Raw genomic sequence first — 19,466 nt, 5'->3', positions numbered from 1 at the left:
GAGCAATAGCCTTGATTCTCATAATGAAATTTCTTTTCCCATGCATATTAACTGTTTCATTTGAAGACAGGACAGATACCAAGAGAAAAGAAACACTTTATATTTATTAACTGTATCCAGGAAAAGAAATGCATTAATAAATCTTGGTTATTCTTTAATAAAACTCCATTGAAGAAAATGAATTAAGAATTAGAAAAACAGCTGCTTGGCAGCAACCAGTTGGTGCAATTCATTATTAGGAAGGTTTCATTAAATAGCAACACTACCTCAATCAGCTTGGATTTCTTTTCATTCAAACACAAATTCTAGACCATAGAATACGTCTGAATGCTGGTAAGGGAAGGGAATACCACATGGATGCCAAAATACAGCTTCTCATCAAGAGTTGATGCAACAAGCAGGCTAACCATTATCTAGTTTATCACATTCTCACAGCCCAAATAAAGTAACCCAGGACACATGTAAGAGCTAGCATGAAAAAGATTCACCAAAATTTCAAATCAAGGCAAGGAAAACAAATATCCCGAGAGATCAGAAACCTGAGAGGAGGCTGTGCTGGCCAACAAACATATATTTTTTCAAGCGAATATTGATTTGTCCAGTCACAAAATCATCTGGGTTGGAAAAGACCTTCAATATCATAAAAACCAAATTTCAACCCAGCCTACCAAGTCACATCAATAAACCATGTCCCTTAATGCCACATCCACATATCTCTTAGACATGTCCAAGAATGGGGACTCCACTCTTCTATGGAGACATTCCTCCTGATATCCGATTTAAACTTCCCCTGATCCAACTTAAGATGTACGCAGGTACAACAGACTTAGTATGGGGAGTGGCAGTAGGATAGAAGGCCCTAATACATACTCTTGTGCAGCAAAAATACAAATGTAAGCAAAAATTCTACCTAGAGGAATTCAAATCTTCAATTTGCAGACCTTCACATTTCAAGAATTTGTAAATTGCACATTCATTGTTCTGTATACAACTTCCAACTTTCTTCATGCACCCTATACGCTGAATAAAACAGGCATTCTCAAGACAATCCTATCAGCAACTGGACCATAAAGCACAATAACTGAACTTTCACCAGCACTAGCAACTTTTTTTCTAAGTTCCTAATACTTGCTTTTAAAAGAAATAAACAGAACAAAGTAAACCTGTAAGAATTTTTAGCACTTGTCTTCCCAAATCACATCTCCACCAACATCTATATGTTTTTACCATCAAATCACACATACACACACCTCTTCAGTTGTGATTCCAAGACTGCTACTATATAAATTACAGGTTAACTACATCAGCCAGCAGTAGAGCAGGCTAGCATCCTTGAATGAAAGAACAGAACCAATGGCTGTATGAAAGCATCTTCTGTCCCCTCCTCTTCCTGAAAACGTGGTGAATCCCAGTGTCAGGTGATGTCACTTCAGGACAAGGAAATGAGGTCACTGGGACAAGTGCTGAGTTGTGGTGAGGAAGTGTGACACTTACAGAAGTGCTTTTTCCCTAATCCTAAGCCTTTGGATGCACCAGAGAAGGCAGAGGGTTATTTCTGTTATGACAGCTCCGGTACCTCCAAGACGCAGTAATGCATGTGCTGCTGTTTTCATTCCAGCAACTGCACTGCTTATACCTCATAGGGGCCAAGTGTTACTCTGGCAGGCTGTCAAAGCTTTCAGGGAAACAAAAGCAGAAGAAAAACGTTCTTTCAGTGACAACTCATCAAAGCACACAGGGCTCTGCAGCTCAAGAACTACATCCCTTTCCAAATATCAAACAAACACAGCAAAGTAAAGGAAGTATGAAAGCTTCCATCACACAGGTCACAAGAGTCTTTTAAGCTGCAAAGTGTTAGACATAATACAGAAGTTGTTACTGCTTCTTCCTACAGCATGGAAGGAATTCAGAACTGGCAAATTTTGCATCTGTTTGGTAAAACAGTACTAAGTTTTTCAGGGAACATCCACACCTTTGAGTATTCACTTTATCACATGCAAAAAATGATCAACACTATCAACTATCCATATGACTGAAAGGCCAGGAACTCCTGATTCCTTATTATGCTGTTTTGCCATTAATTTCCACTCCTTTCTCCATTTATTTATTTATTTATTTTTCATTTTAGCTCTTCACTGCAGATAACACGTGTCCAGTATTGTACAATCTATACACCACAAATAGCTCAGCACATCAGAAAATTGGTGCTATTTCCTGCACTATTCTGAACTGTAGTAAATGAGAAGACTTCAGTGCAAAAGAAATACACTTTTTTTCTCATGCCTAACTAAACATAGAATTCTGTAACAGAATATCTTAGCTGTTTTGTACATACTGGAGCTCTTTGGTTGTTAACTCTATGCTAAACACAGAAGGACAATGAGTCTATATTCTGCTGATTACTCTCACTTGGCTTGTGTCAGGAACCATTACAACTACTTTTACTAGGTCTGGCCTGTCAACAACTAGAGCTAAAATGAACAAAAGACCTGCCAATCTAGTAGTCTGAGTTTGTACAAAGAACATGTACAAAGGGTACCATCATGGCCTCTTCCATTTCACAAGCCTAGTCAGTCTTTTCTAGGAGTTATTAAAGTTTTTTACGCCTACACCTTATTTCAGACAGCAGAGAATACACACAAAGAAACTGTGCCTCTTAGTTGCACAGAGAGGCTTCTTTTTCCTACTCAACAGATGACAGTATCTAAACACTTGTTACTAAGGAGTTCAACCTCAAAAGCTATTTCTAATCAGACACAGAGAGTAACTCCTACATAATTATATGCAACTATATTGAATAGGCAATGAAATAAATGGCTGTGAAATGTAATTCTGCTGTCATTTATAGTCACTACCAAGAAGTCTACTTATGAAGCAATCCCAGCTGTCCCAGTAATAAGTCATTCTACTGAATCAGTATGGCAGTGTTGAAAGTTTCAGTTGATATCACAGAAATAATTGTGCCTCAAGATCAAACTGATGAATTAGCTAAAATATTCAACTGCACCTTGTTGTGATGGCAGACACTTGGGTTTCAAACACGTTCTACACCCAATTTACGTGAGTTTTTTAGATACAGTAGTAAACACAGCACTTTAAAAGCCTTCATTACTACACTATTTGGCTAGCATAAAGTATTTACAGAACTAGGTTTTGTAACAGTCTTTTGGATTTTTAAAGGGCAACCTCACGTTTCATTTAAGAAAATAAAATCAGTCTTGTGAAAGAAGAAGAAAAAACAAAGTAACAAGCACCTTACCACTTAGTGGAGCTCCCTATTAACTGATTTTATCTTCAGGACAGTAGCATTAAGTAGTATTCTCACTTTACAGATAACGAAGCAACACATGGGATGGGTTAAATGACATGCCGTAAGCTATATTCAACATGTGGGACTGAATCCGCATTTAAATCTAAGTCTCCTGAGACCCAGCTTACTGTAGTACAAGATAACATTTCACTGTCTGCCCCACATTAGAGTACTTCCCCTGGATTTACATCAGAGATGGGTCTGACCTACTACACTGTAAGTCCCAGTTCTTACTCTCCTAACTCTTAAGCTAGTATACACTTGAACACATACACTAGACTCTCCAGAGCTGAAAACAGCTATGGGCTTTACCACCTTACTTTCAAACATCAATATGTTTAGGAAGAGAGGGCAATAGAGCAATTAGAAAAATGGAATGCTGAATCTTGAAGCCATTCAAATGTGTCAAACAGTCTAACAGTCCTGTGGATTATATCCTGTAAGCCACTGTCAGCATCCCAAGTTTCACAAAATACTAACTAATGTTGCATTAAAACGTTCTATTTAAAAGACCTGCTCATAAATACTTTGCATTTTCTGGTGACTGCTACAATAAGATTGTGGAGTATAGTAAATTATGACCTTAAAAGAAGAAACATTTATAATATTTTAGAGAGCACGGTGAAGCAAAACAAAAAAGCAGCAGTAGGCCATACAGCACCTAACTAGATAAAAGAGCAACAATTAATCTTCAGTATTTAAAGGTTTTGCTCCTCAGAAAAAGAACAGCTGTGATTATCAAAATGAAATCAATTTACCATATGCCAAAATAAGTTCATGATAAAATACTATCTGAATCCAATCCTATGTCATATAACAACACCCAGGGCAGGAACAAGGCTCCCTTCCTAGTGTATCCTGAGTTTCCTTTTCAGAGTGCATAAATCAGTATTTACTCAACTTCTTTACTATTTCTTTTCTAGTTTTCCAACAACCCTTTAGCATCCTGAAATAAAATAACACAGATCTCTATGTAGCAATCAGAAGTTACCTTCCATTCTGGCTACAGATTTACTCTTCCTAATCATCTCAGGTACATACAAAGCACCCCCCCTCTCCCTCCCCCCATGTTCCTATGGGTTCACAGACCACAGGTGTGGAACCTCCTCTGTCTGCAATTTTTTTTCTTCCCCAAGTCTTTTGGTTGGCTCCATTTGTAATTTCAGGTTTATCAGATCCTTCAGATAGGTCTTAACTCTTCCCACCAACCCTCTCCCAGATCCAGAAGAAGCTGAGGCACTCGTTCAAGATGTTGATAGGCCTCACAGCCCGGCCAGTATGCCAACAATCTCTGCACACATAGTGAGTACATACAGCTGATGCATTCAGAATGCATGGGACTTGATGTACAGGCAATGTGGAGCACACATGTATATATATCCATCCTAAATCCTACATAATACACCCCAGATATTTCTCTCTTTTTTCTTTCCTGCATAATGTTGAACTAAGTTGCTGGAGCTCAAATGGACCTCAGCATTCATTATAGACTAATTCCCTTTGATACACGTAACATTTTCCTGGAACATTTACATTCAAAGGCATTTGATAACACACTATACCTTTTACACATTTCCAGCTTCCATATCCATATCTTCATCTGGAAACAGAATGAGGTGACAGTGCTCTGCCCAAGCTTTAAATTACAAGTTTTCCACATGTACATCTTGTTTAGGCTCAAAAATGAAGTTCCCACATGGCCACTGCTGACAATGCTATTGACTTGCAAGCTAGGTAAGTGAATTAAACAAATTAACTAACTCAGGCTAATTAACTTACAGAGACATTTTTTGGTTCAGATCTATTTTTTCTAAATAAGCAATCCTTTCCTTTTCTGGAGCAGAACAGGTTTGTTCCTTTTTTTTCTTACTAAATGGACTGCTGAAGGATCACTGAAGAACTCTTCTGCCAACAAAATCCTAACAAGATAAAATTGTAGAAGCCACATGATAATGTTTATCACATACTCTGTTTCTTTAGTTAAGGCAAGTGGAAAGGAGAAGTAAGATAATGTCATTTGATAGCACTGCTAACTACATGAGCTACAGCTTGATAAAAAAACAAGCCTTAACTATGTGATTTCCTTGATATACTGCTCTAAGATGTCCAACAACAAACCGGAGTAAAGAGTGTCACGTTTTCTTAATAGCCTATGATTAGAAGTTCTTAGTAGTTCTACTTAAAATTGGAGTACGGGCATCTTTGCCACACTTCACCCTTATTTCTTTAGTATTTTGAATAGAAAAGCACTTTTCTACAGTGCTGGAAACTTTCTGAAAGTTCAGTAATTTTATTAATGTCAGCATAATCACAAGCATTTCATACTTTCCCAGTTACACGGTTTCACCTGAAGTTTGTTCAAAGTAACTTTCTTTGCATGTTTTACTTCTCTGTTAGAGTATTAAGATCAGCTGAACACATGGAAACTGATTCTGGTTTTGAATTATGGTGCTGGAAATGCAGACCAAAGTTTCCACGTTATACAATAAATTTAGTATAGATTTATATTGTGGTAACAACAGAAAGTGACCTTTAGCTTCCTTAATACCATTCTTCCCTATTTGTATTCATCTTCTAAGTCAGTTGAAACTGTGGCAGCAGATTATGTAGGAAACTTCATTAACAAGTAGGGCTTAGATTACAAATGTTCACAGTTCAGGAAGCTAAATATTATTCCATGTGAATGACTCTAACATGGGCTTTTTACCACCTTTTCAACATGCAGTAAGCAAAAGCTATTTCCCTGTTTCCAGCAACACTATTTTCCTGACACCTGAGTCTCCTCAAAATATGATATTTGTGATGAACCACCCCTTGTTCAGCCAGCAAATAAATGAAAAGTACAATCTTTCATAAGGATGAAGGAACACGTTCAATATAGGGAAAAATGTCAGTAAAAATGAAATATGTTTATATGTAGTTTTATTTTATACCTAATTCCTTCTAAGCAGACAGTGTTGAGCCCAATTCTTCACCAATGTCAAGTCTACAAAATGTAACTAACGCCAGGCTCAGAAAACATGACACACACACACAAAATCACATCTGAGACAAAAATCAAATTCTATTTTCATTCTTTGGTCATACACAAGGATCATGTGCGAGAAAGTATATCTGAAGGTTTTATTACAAGAAAATAAATATACCAGACTACAGTAGGCAGTGGCCAGGGTATTGTGAGTATACTGCTAATAATTCCAGAAGCACACTTTCTGTTAAGCATATTATATATGAAGCTACAATAAGGAAGGAAGTATGAGATACAGAGTATAGAAAATAAACCAAAAACATTAAGAATAAAGTCCATAAAAACTTAAGCAAACATCTGAATTACAACCAGCACTGTTGCTACGTTCGTGTGTTGCATTAGAGAACTGATTACAATGCATTTCTAGTAAATTCTAACAAAAGCATTTCTCAAAGTTCAAAACTTGAACAGACCAAAGCTGATATGACAGTGTTTTTAGACTGATTTCATTGATATTTATGGAATACACAAAATTATATTATATAGAATGCACATGAAAATAGCTCCGTAAAATTAGAAGCTACATCAAAACATACTTTTTCACAAGTTAGTACATCAAATTGTCCTTATTCTAAATGCATATATTCAAGTGAATAGCAGTTAAATGAGAATCTTACATAATTTATGAGTGATTATTAAAGCGATGCACTGGGGCTCCTGAGGATTATGTAATTTTAAAATAATTTTATTTATTGCAAAGAGATTTAATAGGGCTTTAAGAGTTGTACCTCTGCCAAAAACATTCACATATTAACCTGCAACTCTCAGTAGCATGATGAGCTCATGCAGCTTTGTTACAGTTGCATACAAGGCTAGAAGCAAAACACAAGACTGGACTCATTAAATGCACAAACATCACTGCTGTCATTCTGCTACCAACTTTTTCCCCTTACCTCAAAGGGAAGATCACCTCCACACATCTTTCTTTCCTCTTCATTTAACTTGCTCCTCTAATCTTTCATTCACCTCACCCTGCATCTCTCCTTGTTTCCATTTCCACATTTATTTTGTTAGCCAAATCATTCTGAATGCCCTCAGTACTCACACTGCATGCCACATACGCTACCTATTCACATCCCTCTTGGAGATTCATGGGTGTGGTTCTGATACAAGAAATAAAATACTTAGAAATAGGTCAACCCAGATCTCTCTGCAGTAGCATCACCCTCTACAGTTTCACAGTGACTCCTCTTCCCTGTCCTAGTATAACATGCAGAACCCTCAGGACAAGAACCAAGTAACTTAGGACCTCAGCAAAAGGAGTTGGTTGGACTAGATGATCTTCTAGGTCTTTTCCTACCCTGATAATTCTGTGATTCTGAGTTGTGGGAGGAGTTACACAGACTATAGCACCAGGGAGAATAAACAGGATGTGAACACACTCATCTCAAGGACCTTGCAAAGGTTTCTGGAAGATGTTGAGGTAAATTTCTTCACACAGATAGTACACGTCATCTCCTAAATCATCTAATAAGGAAGAAGGAAGGACTGTTTGGGTACGTGTAATCAGTGGCAGCCTTAGCTGTGATAACCATAGAACGATAGAGTAATGAAGCATCAGTCTCATCTATTGGCTGTATCAACAGGAACACAGCCAGTAGATTCACCATAGATATCCCCATTTTTTAATGCTTGTGGATCAAAGTCAGGCCACTTTAGTATTTAGCATTACTGAACTGCGCTCCTTGACTGTAGTTATGCAGAAGCCCTCATAACCTTTTCCATGGTTCCCACACATTTGGAAAGGCAAGTTGAACAAACAAGCATTTTGTTCAGTTCAGATAATCTCGCACTGGATTCTAAATGGCAGACAAGAGCAGTACAGAAATCTGATGTGAAAGTCCACGTCAAAGAAGTCAGATGACAGTTCATTCAATGTTTAAACTTTTTCAGTATTCTCAGTGCATGAGGGTGCAGTTTGATAAACAGGAGTTATTTCAGATTGTGAGACCTTACTTAAAAACACAGGTTTACACAAGTGAACATTCAACTAAGATACTAATTAATCATGGCAAACATTGTAGCTTTCTGACCAGAAGCCCATATAGTATTTCTGAACATTTCTATGAGAGGAAAATGCCTGCAACTGCAAAGAAAGCCACCTCCACATACACAGGGGAAATTTAATCCCTTTCAACAGAAAAAGAACTGCAGAGGAAGCAGTATCTCTGATACATTAACCTAGATATCTCTTGTGCACTTCAGAGTGCAGAATCTGCAGAGTGTATACAGTCCATAAGACTCTCCTTATCAAACCATACTCTTCACAGAAGCATGTGGACATAGTGTACCCCAGATGAAAACCACTTATCAGTTGTAGGTCTTTCCTTTTTAAAGATGCTAGAAGATTAAACTCACATCAGAAAACTTTGTAGACTGATGTAAACAGTATTTTTATTAGAAAAAAATAACAAGAAAGAACTAATGCATTTTAAATGTGTAATGCTAACCTGAATTTATAATGAAAAAAACCAAATAAAAAAAAAATAGAAGTGCCAATTCTTCAATGAGTTTCACCCTGAGTACTGAACTGGACCATTTTCCACCTACAGCTACTTCATGGAGAAAAAAAAGAGAAAAAACTGGCTAGTCAGCTGACTGTCATATCTACTCTAAGGCTACCCTCCCTTAGAAAACTTAAACACAAGAACTTACCAATAGCCTTTGTGTAATGTCTGGCTCCAAGTAGCAGCTCTGGAGCTCTGTACCAGAATGTCACCACAACTGGATCCAAGTCTGCCAATGGCTTCAAAGGTGAATTGAACAATCTGGCAAAGCCCATATCAGCTGGGAAAGACAGAACAAAAACAATCTTACTCCAAATAGCAAGTCAGATTTCAACAACATTCCAAGAATACAATCAGGACCGAAGTTCAAAATTGTTGAAATTCACAAATTCAAGTTTCTAAGTAATCAGCAAATTACTCATAACAATACTAGGCCAAATTTATCTTAGGCTACATTTATTTCCTTTATAAGACTACAAAGGATCATATGCAAGTGTTTCTACCATGATACCATTTAACTATAAATGATACAGATACTCATTTATTTAAATAAATCCATAACAGAAGCACTAGGTAAGAAACCGGTAATGCTTATAGAATCAGATAATATCCCAAGTTGGAAGAGACCCACAAGGACCACTGATTCCAGCTCAACACAAGACTAATATTCAAATCCTATGTCTAAGTCTTGCCCAAGTGCTCCTTGAACTCCATGAGCTTGAAGCTGTGCCCACTGCCCTGGGCAGCCTGTTCCAAGCCACTGCCCTCTGTTACAGATCCTTTCCCTAACCCCCAAGCTGACCTCCCCCAGACACAGCTCCATGCTGTTCCCTGAGGCCCTGTTGCTGTCACCAGAGAGGTGACTGAGCTCAGTGCAGTCCCCTCCACTCCTCTCCCTTTCGCTCTTTCAGTTAAGTAGTGGAGCTGAAGATAAAGTAAGGTAATCACATCCAAAGTGGGCAATGGAGATGAAATAACAGCTATTGTGAAAACTGTGTCAGAAAAGAGTTTTGAGATGCAAATCCAAAAGAAGTAAGCCTCTAAGTCTAGTGTGCTTCTTTCTCTTCCATTTTTACACACAAAATTGTGCAAAGTACTGAAATGACAGCTCATGTGACTGCTAAACATTTATCTAAAATGCAAAAACAAAATGACTACAGTATAGATTGCTTTCCATTCTACTCCTTCAGAGAAGGTCAGTAAATAGGAATTTATGAAATTTGCTAGTGTACACTGTTCCAGAGGCGTATTTTAATTGTATGCACTGATTTCACGTACATAAAAAATTCTCTTTAGAGCAAGTTTGTAACATTAAAAAATGCCAGACAAACAAAGCATGAAATCTGGAGGTGTATTAAAAAAATCACACCTTATCCAAATGTGTGATTTATCTTCTACCCAAGCTTTGTCTGAATCTTTCTGCTTCCAAAGTTGCGAAATGATGGATTTTTCTTGCAGTTACCCACACCAGTACAAATATATGAATAGAAGATGGTTAACCCATCATTTCCAAATGCAACAACAGTAAACAAACAGAAATGAGGCTCCTTCTTTGTGTTTACCACATGCTTTATTTTTAAAAAAAAAGGTATAGGACCAGATGATTAAAGCTTAAGAGCTGCAAAGGTAATGAAATTTGTGATAAAAAAAACATCATTGTTGTTCCCTACTTTGATAGCCAAGGAGCTTTTGCATAGCGAAGCTGCAGACCTCTGCAAACATGCTGCTGATGATAACATAAAAATACTAAGTATACTGTATTTGTTCTTACACAACAATGCTATAGAGACTAATCTTAGCTGTGCAATGAAATCTTTTTCAAAATATTTACCTATTTTGACTCTTCCTCTTTCAGGACCTTCTCCCATTACCAGGATGTTTGCTGGTTTCTGGGAAATGAAAAGCAGAACATTTAGTTGACTGACCTCTGATGATTACTTTTAGGCACAAAAAAAAAAAACAAACAACTACACTTATTCTGTTAAAAAAAGCCATTTTCAAAGTTAAAGTATTCTTACACATCTACAATTACCAGACATTTGTTTTGCCAACATTTGGTATTAATGCCCAGTTGCCAATTTCACAATTAAAAAGAAAACACTGTGAAATAGTTTGACATTTCACAATAAGAATTGTAATCTTTTATTGTGTTTGCATTCCCATGTTTTACCAGAACAGTCATGTTCATTAGTGGGATTTTCTTCCATGGGAAAACATTACAATAGGTGATGTTTACAGTATACATCAAAAATCTGGCAAGATCTATCTTTTGCCAGTAGAGCTTATATAAAATTACATCAAATAATAGTATGCAAATGTATAGCCAAGAATTGCTTCTGTAACATATAGTGAGACTTTTAGAACTATGACTGTTTTGGTGTATAAATGCTAAAAACTATGTCTGCAAAAACTTTCTTTTTTTCACAAAGTTGATTTTATGCTATAATAACATGTAAAACAGGAATATATACAGAGAGTTACATCCCAAGCTTTTTGCACTGTAGATGAAATCTCTACAGGTAGATTTTTCCTTATAGGCATTTTATGCAGTTTTAGAGTTGTTCCCAACAAGCTGTTTGTGAACATCATATAAAATCTGCACATGACATCACAGCAATTGTTTGGCAATTAGGATCTAGATTCCCTCACACATCAATAGGCATTCCTTGGAAGCATTTGCCCCATTGTTTTAACAGCTGCAAAATAAAACTGAACAAGATTGAAAACATTAAGTGATTTCTATGAAGAAATGCATAAACTTCCAAACAGAACTTTTGGAAGGCTTTCATCCAAACATCAATTATATTTTAATACACTATTCACAAGCCCCAGAGTCTGAAGAGGTCTGCCTAAACAGGATTTGTTCAAGAATCAGAGACATCAGAATCTCCCTTCACTTCTTGATTTCTATACACTTGCTATTATCAAACTGAAAAAATACACTCAAACTACAGTTACAAGTTTGGCTAAAAGTTACAGTTAATTATTACATTTATCAAGCCCTCATTTCTTTACATTTTTCCTTTCTTCCCCCTTTCTCATTCCTTCCCCCCAGATAAAACAAACACACCAAACACCGCTACTTCAGCTATTTATCCTCCATACTATCTGGCCCAATTAAGTCGTTCCCCCTTCCTACCTCTGCTGAGTGCTAGATATTGCTTCTTTCCTGACTCCAGCCACAGTTTCCTCTTTCCCATCTCTTTCTAACTGTCCCATATGCCACTGCCTCTCTTTCAGTCCTCTGCACTTAAGAAACGAGCACCATCTCTTGCATTATTTTTTTCTTTTAAATCGCAGAATATTTCCCTTTTCTTTCATTCCTCACCATACTTTCAGAAACCACAGAGAAGGGAAAATATTCTCCCTTCTTAAGGAAGGCAACAGCTACTTTGATTAAATTGCAAGTTAAAACTCTTCAAGTCTACCACTAAAAAACCCTACTCATTAGGCACTCGTTCCCTTAAGTTAATTAATGCTAATAGATCACCAATTGCTCGATGCTGGTAAATTAATAATGATGCCAATTTTAAAATGCAAAAAAGGGCTTCTGCCAATTGATCTTAGTCAACTGTCATCTGCAAATCCAGGATAAAGGTTCTACCTGCTCTAAAGGAATATTTAAAGATAACAAAATCTGCACTTCAAGGCAAAGGTACTAGACAACGCAGAGTATCCTGGAGAGCAGAACAATCACCTTCTGCTTATTCAGGAACTGGGCAGCAAGGGAAGTGCATAAAGCACTATGACATTTTATCTTCATCATAAATCATACAGATAAACCGTCCCAATCAGAACAGCAACAGTTCAGTTTCCTCATCAGAATTCTTCCCTCTGCTCAGCAACCTTGATTGTGCCTTGAGTACAAATTGAAACTACTTCTATAGAACATCAGATTCAGGATTGGGTTTTAGGCACTACAAAATGCATTTAGTTGTCAAGTGAACAGAACTGATAAAAAAGTAATTACCACACTGATTTCCCTGCTAGTTCTTTTCTCCACAGAAATAGCATGTTGTGAGAAATAAACTGTGTGATATCAGAAACTGTGCTAAGATGGAAGCTAAAATCTAAGCAGATAAAGCAGGATTCACAAGACAACTCACAAGACTTGTGTATTATCTTTAATATTACAAGATTCTTCAAGCAGCACTTTCTACGTATAACTAACTTCTGTTTCATCTGCTGACATAAAACTTGATAACCACAGAATAGCTGAGTTCAGAAAGGACCTCCAGACACTGCCAAGTCCAACATTCTCAGCTGAAAGCAAGATCAGCTACAGCAGGTTGCTCTGGCCTGCAGCCAGTTAGGTTTGAAGCTTCTCCTAGGAAGGAGCCTCCACACTCTCCAGGCAACCTATGAGAGTCTTCAGCTACCCTTATAGTTATGCAGTTTACAATCGTTGCCTCCTGTAGTGTCACTGGACAGTTCAATTTTCTTTAATTCCTCTTACCAAGTTTTTATACATATTGGTAAGATCCCAACTGAGCCTCTTATTCTTGAGGCTGAACAGACTTGGCTCTTTCAGTCTCAGGAGGATACCCCAGCCCTAAAGGCATTCATTGACACTTGCTGAATGTTGACAGGGACCAAATAGTGGATGTGAGCACAGGGAGGTGGAGCGTTTTCAGCAGTTGCAGTAGTGATGGTTGGTAACCTCTGCTAATACAGACTTTGACAACAGCACCATGAAGGCTCTTGTTCATTGCTAGTCAAAACGCACACCTAATGGTGGTGACAGTGTTGAAAAATAGGGTTCTGTAGCTGATGATTTGCTCTATCAAATAGTGTTAATGTACTCTTTGTTTCTGCTGTAGTTTCCAGAAATAAAAAGGACATATTGATTCCAGAGTGACCTACATAAGATTTTATGGCTAGCATTCAGATGCTCACAGGTTCCCCACTGGTCTGCAGATCATTGTCTCAAAAAGCAGTTTGCATTGTGGCAGCTTTCCAAGAGGTGAAAAATTCTGATTCAAGCATAATCCCTCAAGTCAGGAGAAAGCATCCAAACCTACTTATTTCCCACACAAGCAAATTCACTGCCTGTTTATCAATTACAAATAGATAAGAACTCTCCAGAGTTCCTTCTGCTAATGAGAGCTGTTCTTGGTTAGTAAAGCATTTTAACTACATGTACGCTGAGCTGCACAGAGTACCACTATTCTGATAGTTAACACACACCCTTCTAAGACGATACAAGATAGCCAGTTCCTGTGCCCATTGATTTTTATTTACTCAAAATAAACAGCTTCAAAGAGCTTAAAACATATAGAAAGCCCACCAAATGACAACTGCTTAAACACCGATAATTAAACCCTCACATGTCCCCAGGAAATAAGCATGGAACACTGCTGTCAAGATGTAAGGGAAAGGTCTGCTAGTGGGAATGCAAACAACTTCTGCTTTTTGGAGAAGGAAGAACGCATTAGTCTCATCTCTGACACCAGGAGTTTTAAATAGGAGTTTTAAGTGTCGAAACATTTTACTCTGAGATAGTCACCCAGACTACTTTAGAATTACAGTCATCTGCAACACACTTACTGGACAATTCCAAACAGAGAAGTTACAAAGCTCTATAGCCCAGGTATGTTCAGAACCTTTGAAGGTTATAAACTCTGCACAAGTTACTGAAACAATTTTTAGAGCTGTGAGATGATGGAAAACTTCATTTTAGGTGGGAAAAGGCCCAAGCAGTTAAAAGAAAAATCAGGCACTTTGAGTAAATCACATCTCATTACTGTGAGAACAGAACTTTATTCAAAGAAGACTGGGAAGCCCTACTCAAAATCATTAACCGGTTCCTCCAAAAAGGGTGAGGTGCTTCAGCAATGGCTCTATCTCTGAATAAGTTACAACCCAGTTTATACAATGCCTATTTTCCCAAAACTCCTCCCTTGCTGTGAGCTCAAAACACCAGCTGCAAAGCAAAGCGATACTGCTGCCTTTCCACATAATTTGTTGCTATAGGAACAACAGAAACAGTATGAGTTTGAAGTCTCACATTTAAGATCAGCCATAAAATTGAACAGACAAATCCCTGCTGAGCAATACAGTTGAGGTTTGACTGTCTAAAGAGCATTTGCAAAATGAGCAAGGTCAACAGCAACAAGAAACTGGAGCAAATACCTGGAATATCTGGGGAAAAAAAAGGGAAGTTGATGACTGCCTTAATAGATTACTTACAAGCAATAAGCACAGCTAATAGTATTTACTATTCTGCATCAATGAGACTGTAGAAACGAAGCAATTAGCAGATCTTGGTGGGAGATCAATGAAAATGTTAGGCTAACAAGTATGTTATCATAAATAATACAAATACAAATGGGACGCACATGGACATCCATAACATCTCAACCAATGGGCTCCTATTCAAATATTTAAATAGGAGATTAGAGAAAAGGCTGAAGGAAAAGAAAGCATCTACAGCCTTCAAAGAGCAAAACAGGGCAAAACAGGAACAAGAGCTTAACAATAGATGGCAATACTTCAGTTTTAATGGTTATTGTTATCTCCTTAAATATAGTGGTGACACTGTTCTTAAGAGACTTGGTGCAGAATTTCATTCCTATGAGAAAACCTCCACAGGGACACAGCACTTTCCATACACCATTCTTCATTGTTTATGTCCAAAAAAAATGTGTTTCCCTTTTGGAATGTATCACTGGACAAAGAATAATCTGAAATTAGGAGGTTTCTATTGTGAGCAATATTGCAAGTCTTACTAATAAAAGCTCTGCCCAAAACTGAAGAGATTGGCTTGTGATTAGGTCTTTCCCAGTCTTAATGTAAAAAATCTGCAAGTAACAGTGTAGATACATAGATGCACTTTCAAGTCATGAGACAAAAAAGAAAAAGCAGTAGTGGTTTCAGCTCACTTTTTAGTACACTACTCCACAAATGAAAAGTTCCTAAATGGGATAACACTGTATGGGCACTGCTCACAAGACCAGAGAGCCATAAATGAAGAGGGAGCTGCTGATCTGCACATCACATTTGCACAAACATGCAAATAAAATTCTTACTCTTATCTTTCCGCTCTTAAGCCAATGCTATTCAAACCCAGTTACACTATTCTGACAAATCCTGCATACTACTACTACTGCTTTTGATAACAAAAGAAATAATTAATGTAGGATCTGGGGGGAGGAAACAAGGAAAAAGAACAATTTATTTAAAGATTTCAGTGCATACTGCAAACCTCCACATTATTACCATTTCCATTTCAATTGCTTCCACAAACTAAAATACATAAAGAAAATGTTTTATCATCATTTTCCTTTCTTTTTTAGGACACCATTTGGTCAACATTCTTATGATCCTGAAGCAAAGACAAACACGTAGCATAAAGAGCAAAATATGTTTTCACATCTGCTTCCCATTACAAGCCCTACATAGTGTGAACTCTTATTAGACTTACTGCTCTGTTTACACAGCACCACTTTCAACTCATTTTTTCAGCTAAGTCAATTTTCTGGTGATGCTAAAGCTTGTATTATCCACCCATCCACAGTTGTCTTTCACTATTTCCCTGTGCACCGAAACATTAACAAATCCCAGTAAGATATTTATCGTTTTATTAAAATCATCAAGGATTCTATTATCAAACTGAGCAAGGCCAAATATAAAGTTGATCATCTCAAATATAAAATTGATCACCTAAAATGCAGTAAGATTACAAAAGTTGCTAAATATTTTTAAATAGTAATCATTCAAATGAAATCAAAACTTTTTTACATCTGAAGAGGTAGAAAAACTACGCAAAATAAGTATTTGAAAGCACAGGAACCCAAAGAAAACCACAAAAAGCTTTTAAAACTAAACTAAACTAACTTCAATAATCCAGAAGTCATTATGCATTAAAAGTGAAAATACAAACAAATGTGGACATGTGAAACTTCACAGCTGTTTTGCCAGATTGTTATCTTTGAAATGTTTCAAAGACATACTTGATAACCATCAGAAGAACACCAGGGACAACAAAAATATTTTCAAATGTACTCGCAGTATGGAAGAAACACATTTAATGCATCTACATATATGTATTTACTAATATGGTAATAATAAATGTATTAGCACAGTTCTTTTTATCTATAGTTACTCTCCTTATAAGAATTATTTTTAAGTGTAATGTATACAAAAAAGAAAAGAGTGGAGGGGTATGCCACTATCCAACAACAGCAATAAAAAAATTTAAGAGATGGAAATTATATTCCATCATTAACAACGGCATCAGAAGAATGTCAGGGACTTATATATTTCATAGCTGATGAAAGGACACGACCAAAATAATCATTAATTTCAGATACAGGAAATTCTAGTAGCAACAAGAAGCATAGAATTTATCTTGAGCTCTGGGACCTGCACATAAATGAAACACTGCTAGGAACAAACTGTGCAGAAGATATCCAAAATATTTCCTTGGAATGTCTTAGATAAGGATTTTGGTTAAGCACATTCCTTGCCTGTACCCATTTTGTGTTGAAGGGGGGAAATTACTGCTCTGTATATCAAATCAAAGAAGTATTTTTGTGTTTATATATTCTTACAAAAATTCCCTCTGCCAAGAAAAGCAGAAATGCTAAATCTATGTCCAGATCTGCACATACTAAAAAGAATAAATAATTATCTAGCCCATAAGCAACAGCAAAGAGGCAACTACACAGGCTTCAATACCAAATGATTCAAACCATCATAGAACTTTGGGAAATTCCCTGGAGCATCATTCAAAAATCATACAATACTTCGAGCTGCAGGGAACCTCTGGGGGTCATCTGGTTTCAACACTGCCCAAAGAAGGACCAGCTTCAACATTAGAGCTGGCTTTGAAGTTGAGTTAGGTTATAGAGAATCACAACCAAGAGAGCTGCAGTTTCCTATAGATGGAGACTCTTCAGACTTTCTGAGAAACCTGTGCCAATGTATGATGACCCTCATGACAAAACAAAACCCTACAACATTTCTTATCATTCAACCAAAATGTCTTATTGCAAATTGAGTCTGCCCCCTCCTCCTCCTTCTACATACCTCTTCCGATTGCTTCATCTTCTCTATGACCTCTTGACAGACAGCTAAGTCTACACTGACAGCACTACATGCTGATAAGCAGAGTGGCCATGAAGGTGGACACAGTTTTCTGCAGTACTGTTACACTCCCAGTGTACCCACCCTGGCTGTGCAATTGTGCAGCTACACACAGCTGGAAATATGTGCATGAGATGACAGAGTTGGTCTGGAACTGTTCAGTTGAGGAACACGCTTGCCACAAATGTATTCTACCATGGGAAAGAGTTCTTAACTCTTTTTAACCAAATCGTAACATAAATATACACAATCCAGTCCTTTCTATTCAAGTTGCTATACCTTCAGTTACTCTTCAAAATACCCATCCCTATAATGAAACCGGCATTCAGGTAAAGTAATCATTTCTCAGTTTTACTTCATTCTTCCTAGCTTGGACATTCTTGGGAGAGCTATTTTAGCATATACTTTAACTGACAATAATTCTTTAAACTCACTCCTGTCAGGACTCTCTAGAAATGGTCAAAACATTTCTGCTCCTTTATATGAAATCACTGCTTCAAAATTTATTGGAAATAATGGTTTATAAGGCAATGGCTAGAAAGAATATTTAGTTTGTAAACTCAATGCATTTGATCACAGTTAACACAAGAAAAGATTATTTACTGAACTCTATTCTGTGGTTAGTCAACGGGTAACGTCATTGCAGTTACATCACTGGGAAATGTATTGCAAACACTAGGGATTTATGAATTAATAGTAGTCAAAAGAGGAGAATATAACTTTGGGCTAGGTAGAAGCTCAGAAATGAAACAATCTTTCCTTTACATACCATTTCTCTCAGGTTTCTTATGGCTAATGGTGCATGAAATTACTACAAGACAAAACTGAAAACTCCAGACAACTTTGGACACTGGGCATCACTTCTATTATAATAATCTGCACAATGTACTACTAATGGTTTCACCTCATTTCACAACAATGTTGTTCAAGTGAAAAAGAAAAGAATGAACAGGAATGATAATAAAGAGAATGATAAAACATTTGACAGAAATTAAACTTTATGTTGCTATGCAACATTACGCTTGAACTCAATAGTAAGTTACTTGTAATCATCAGGACAAAGAGGGAAGATCAATGGAAACAAAGTAAAATACCAACATAAATGACCAATGAAAAATAAAATGTCATAAAGCAAATATTCAAATAATATACTGAATTCACATTGCCGCTGGGATTTTCAACACACTACAATACACACCATAGCAAAATACCTACATAGCTACTCAAGAATCACTTGGGGCTTTGCCCTGGGATCTTGCCTGGTCTCAATGGGAGCAAGTTCAGCATGAGACAAGACTGATTACACAGTCTCTGCTACCCTATTCTTGCAGATGCGCAGGCCCATCATGCTAAACAACAGAAGAGAGACTCACCTCAAAAGTCATTTAGCAAAATGTTCTGCTTCCTCTCTTGCAGAGAGGAAATGGATAGAACAAATTCCACTCCAACAAAGTACACAAACTGTTCTGTGTCTTCAGGAGATGTATCAAATGCCCCCAAGTTCTATAGCAAAGCCAAGTTAGTGCATCTCCAC

At 37.1% G+C, this 19,466-nt stretch overlaps 1 protein-coding gene across 1 annotated transcript in view; it reads right to left on the bottom strand.

The window, feature by feature from the left end:
* The window catches only part of CDK19 (cyclin dependent kinase 19), a 103,586-nt gene that overhangs the window by 19,699 nt on the left and 64,421 nt on the right, over nucleotides 1-19,466 (bottom strand). Inside the window, exons 5-6 of the mRNA XM_015858727.2 lie at nucleotides 10,677-10,734; nucleotides 8,994-9,125 (exon numbers count right to left, since the gene is read on the bottom strand). Coding sequence (XP_015714213.1) covers nucleotides 8,994-9,125; nucleotides 10,677-10,734 — 190 coding nt within the window. The remainder of the gene's footprint in view (nucleotides 1-8,993; nucleotides 9,126-10,676; nucleotides 10,735-19,466) is intronic.

This window comes from Coturnix japonica, chromosome 3 (genome assembly GCF_001577835.2).
Source record: "Coturnix japonica isolate 7356 chromosome 3, Coturnix japonica 2.1, whole genome shotgun sequence".
NCBI lineage: Eukaryota > Metazoa > Chordata > Aves > Galliformes > Phasianidae > Coturnix > Coturnix japonica.
The sequence above is the reverse complement of the archived record's forward strand: the minus strand, read 5'-3'. Positions and strand labels throughout refer to the sequence as shown.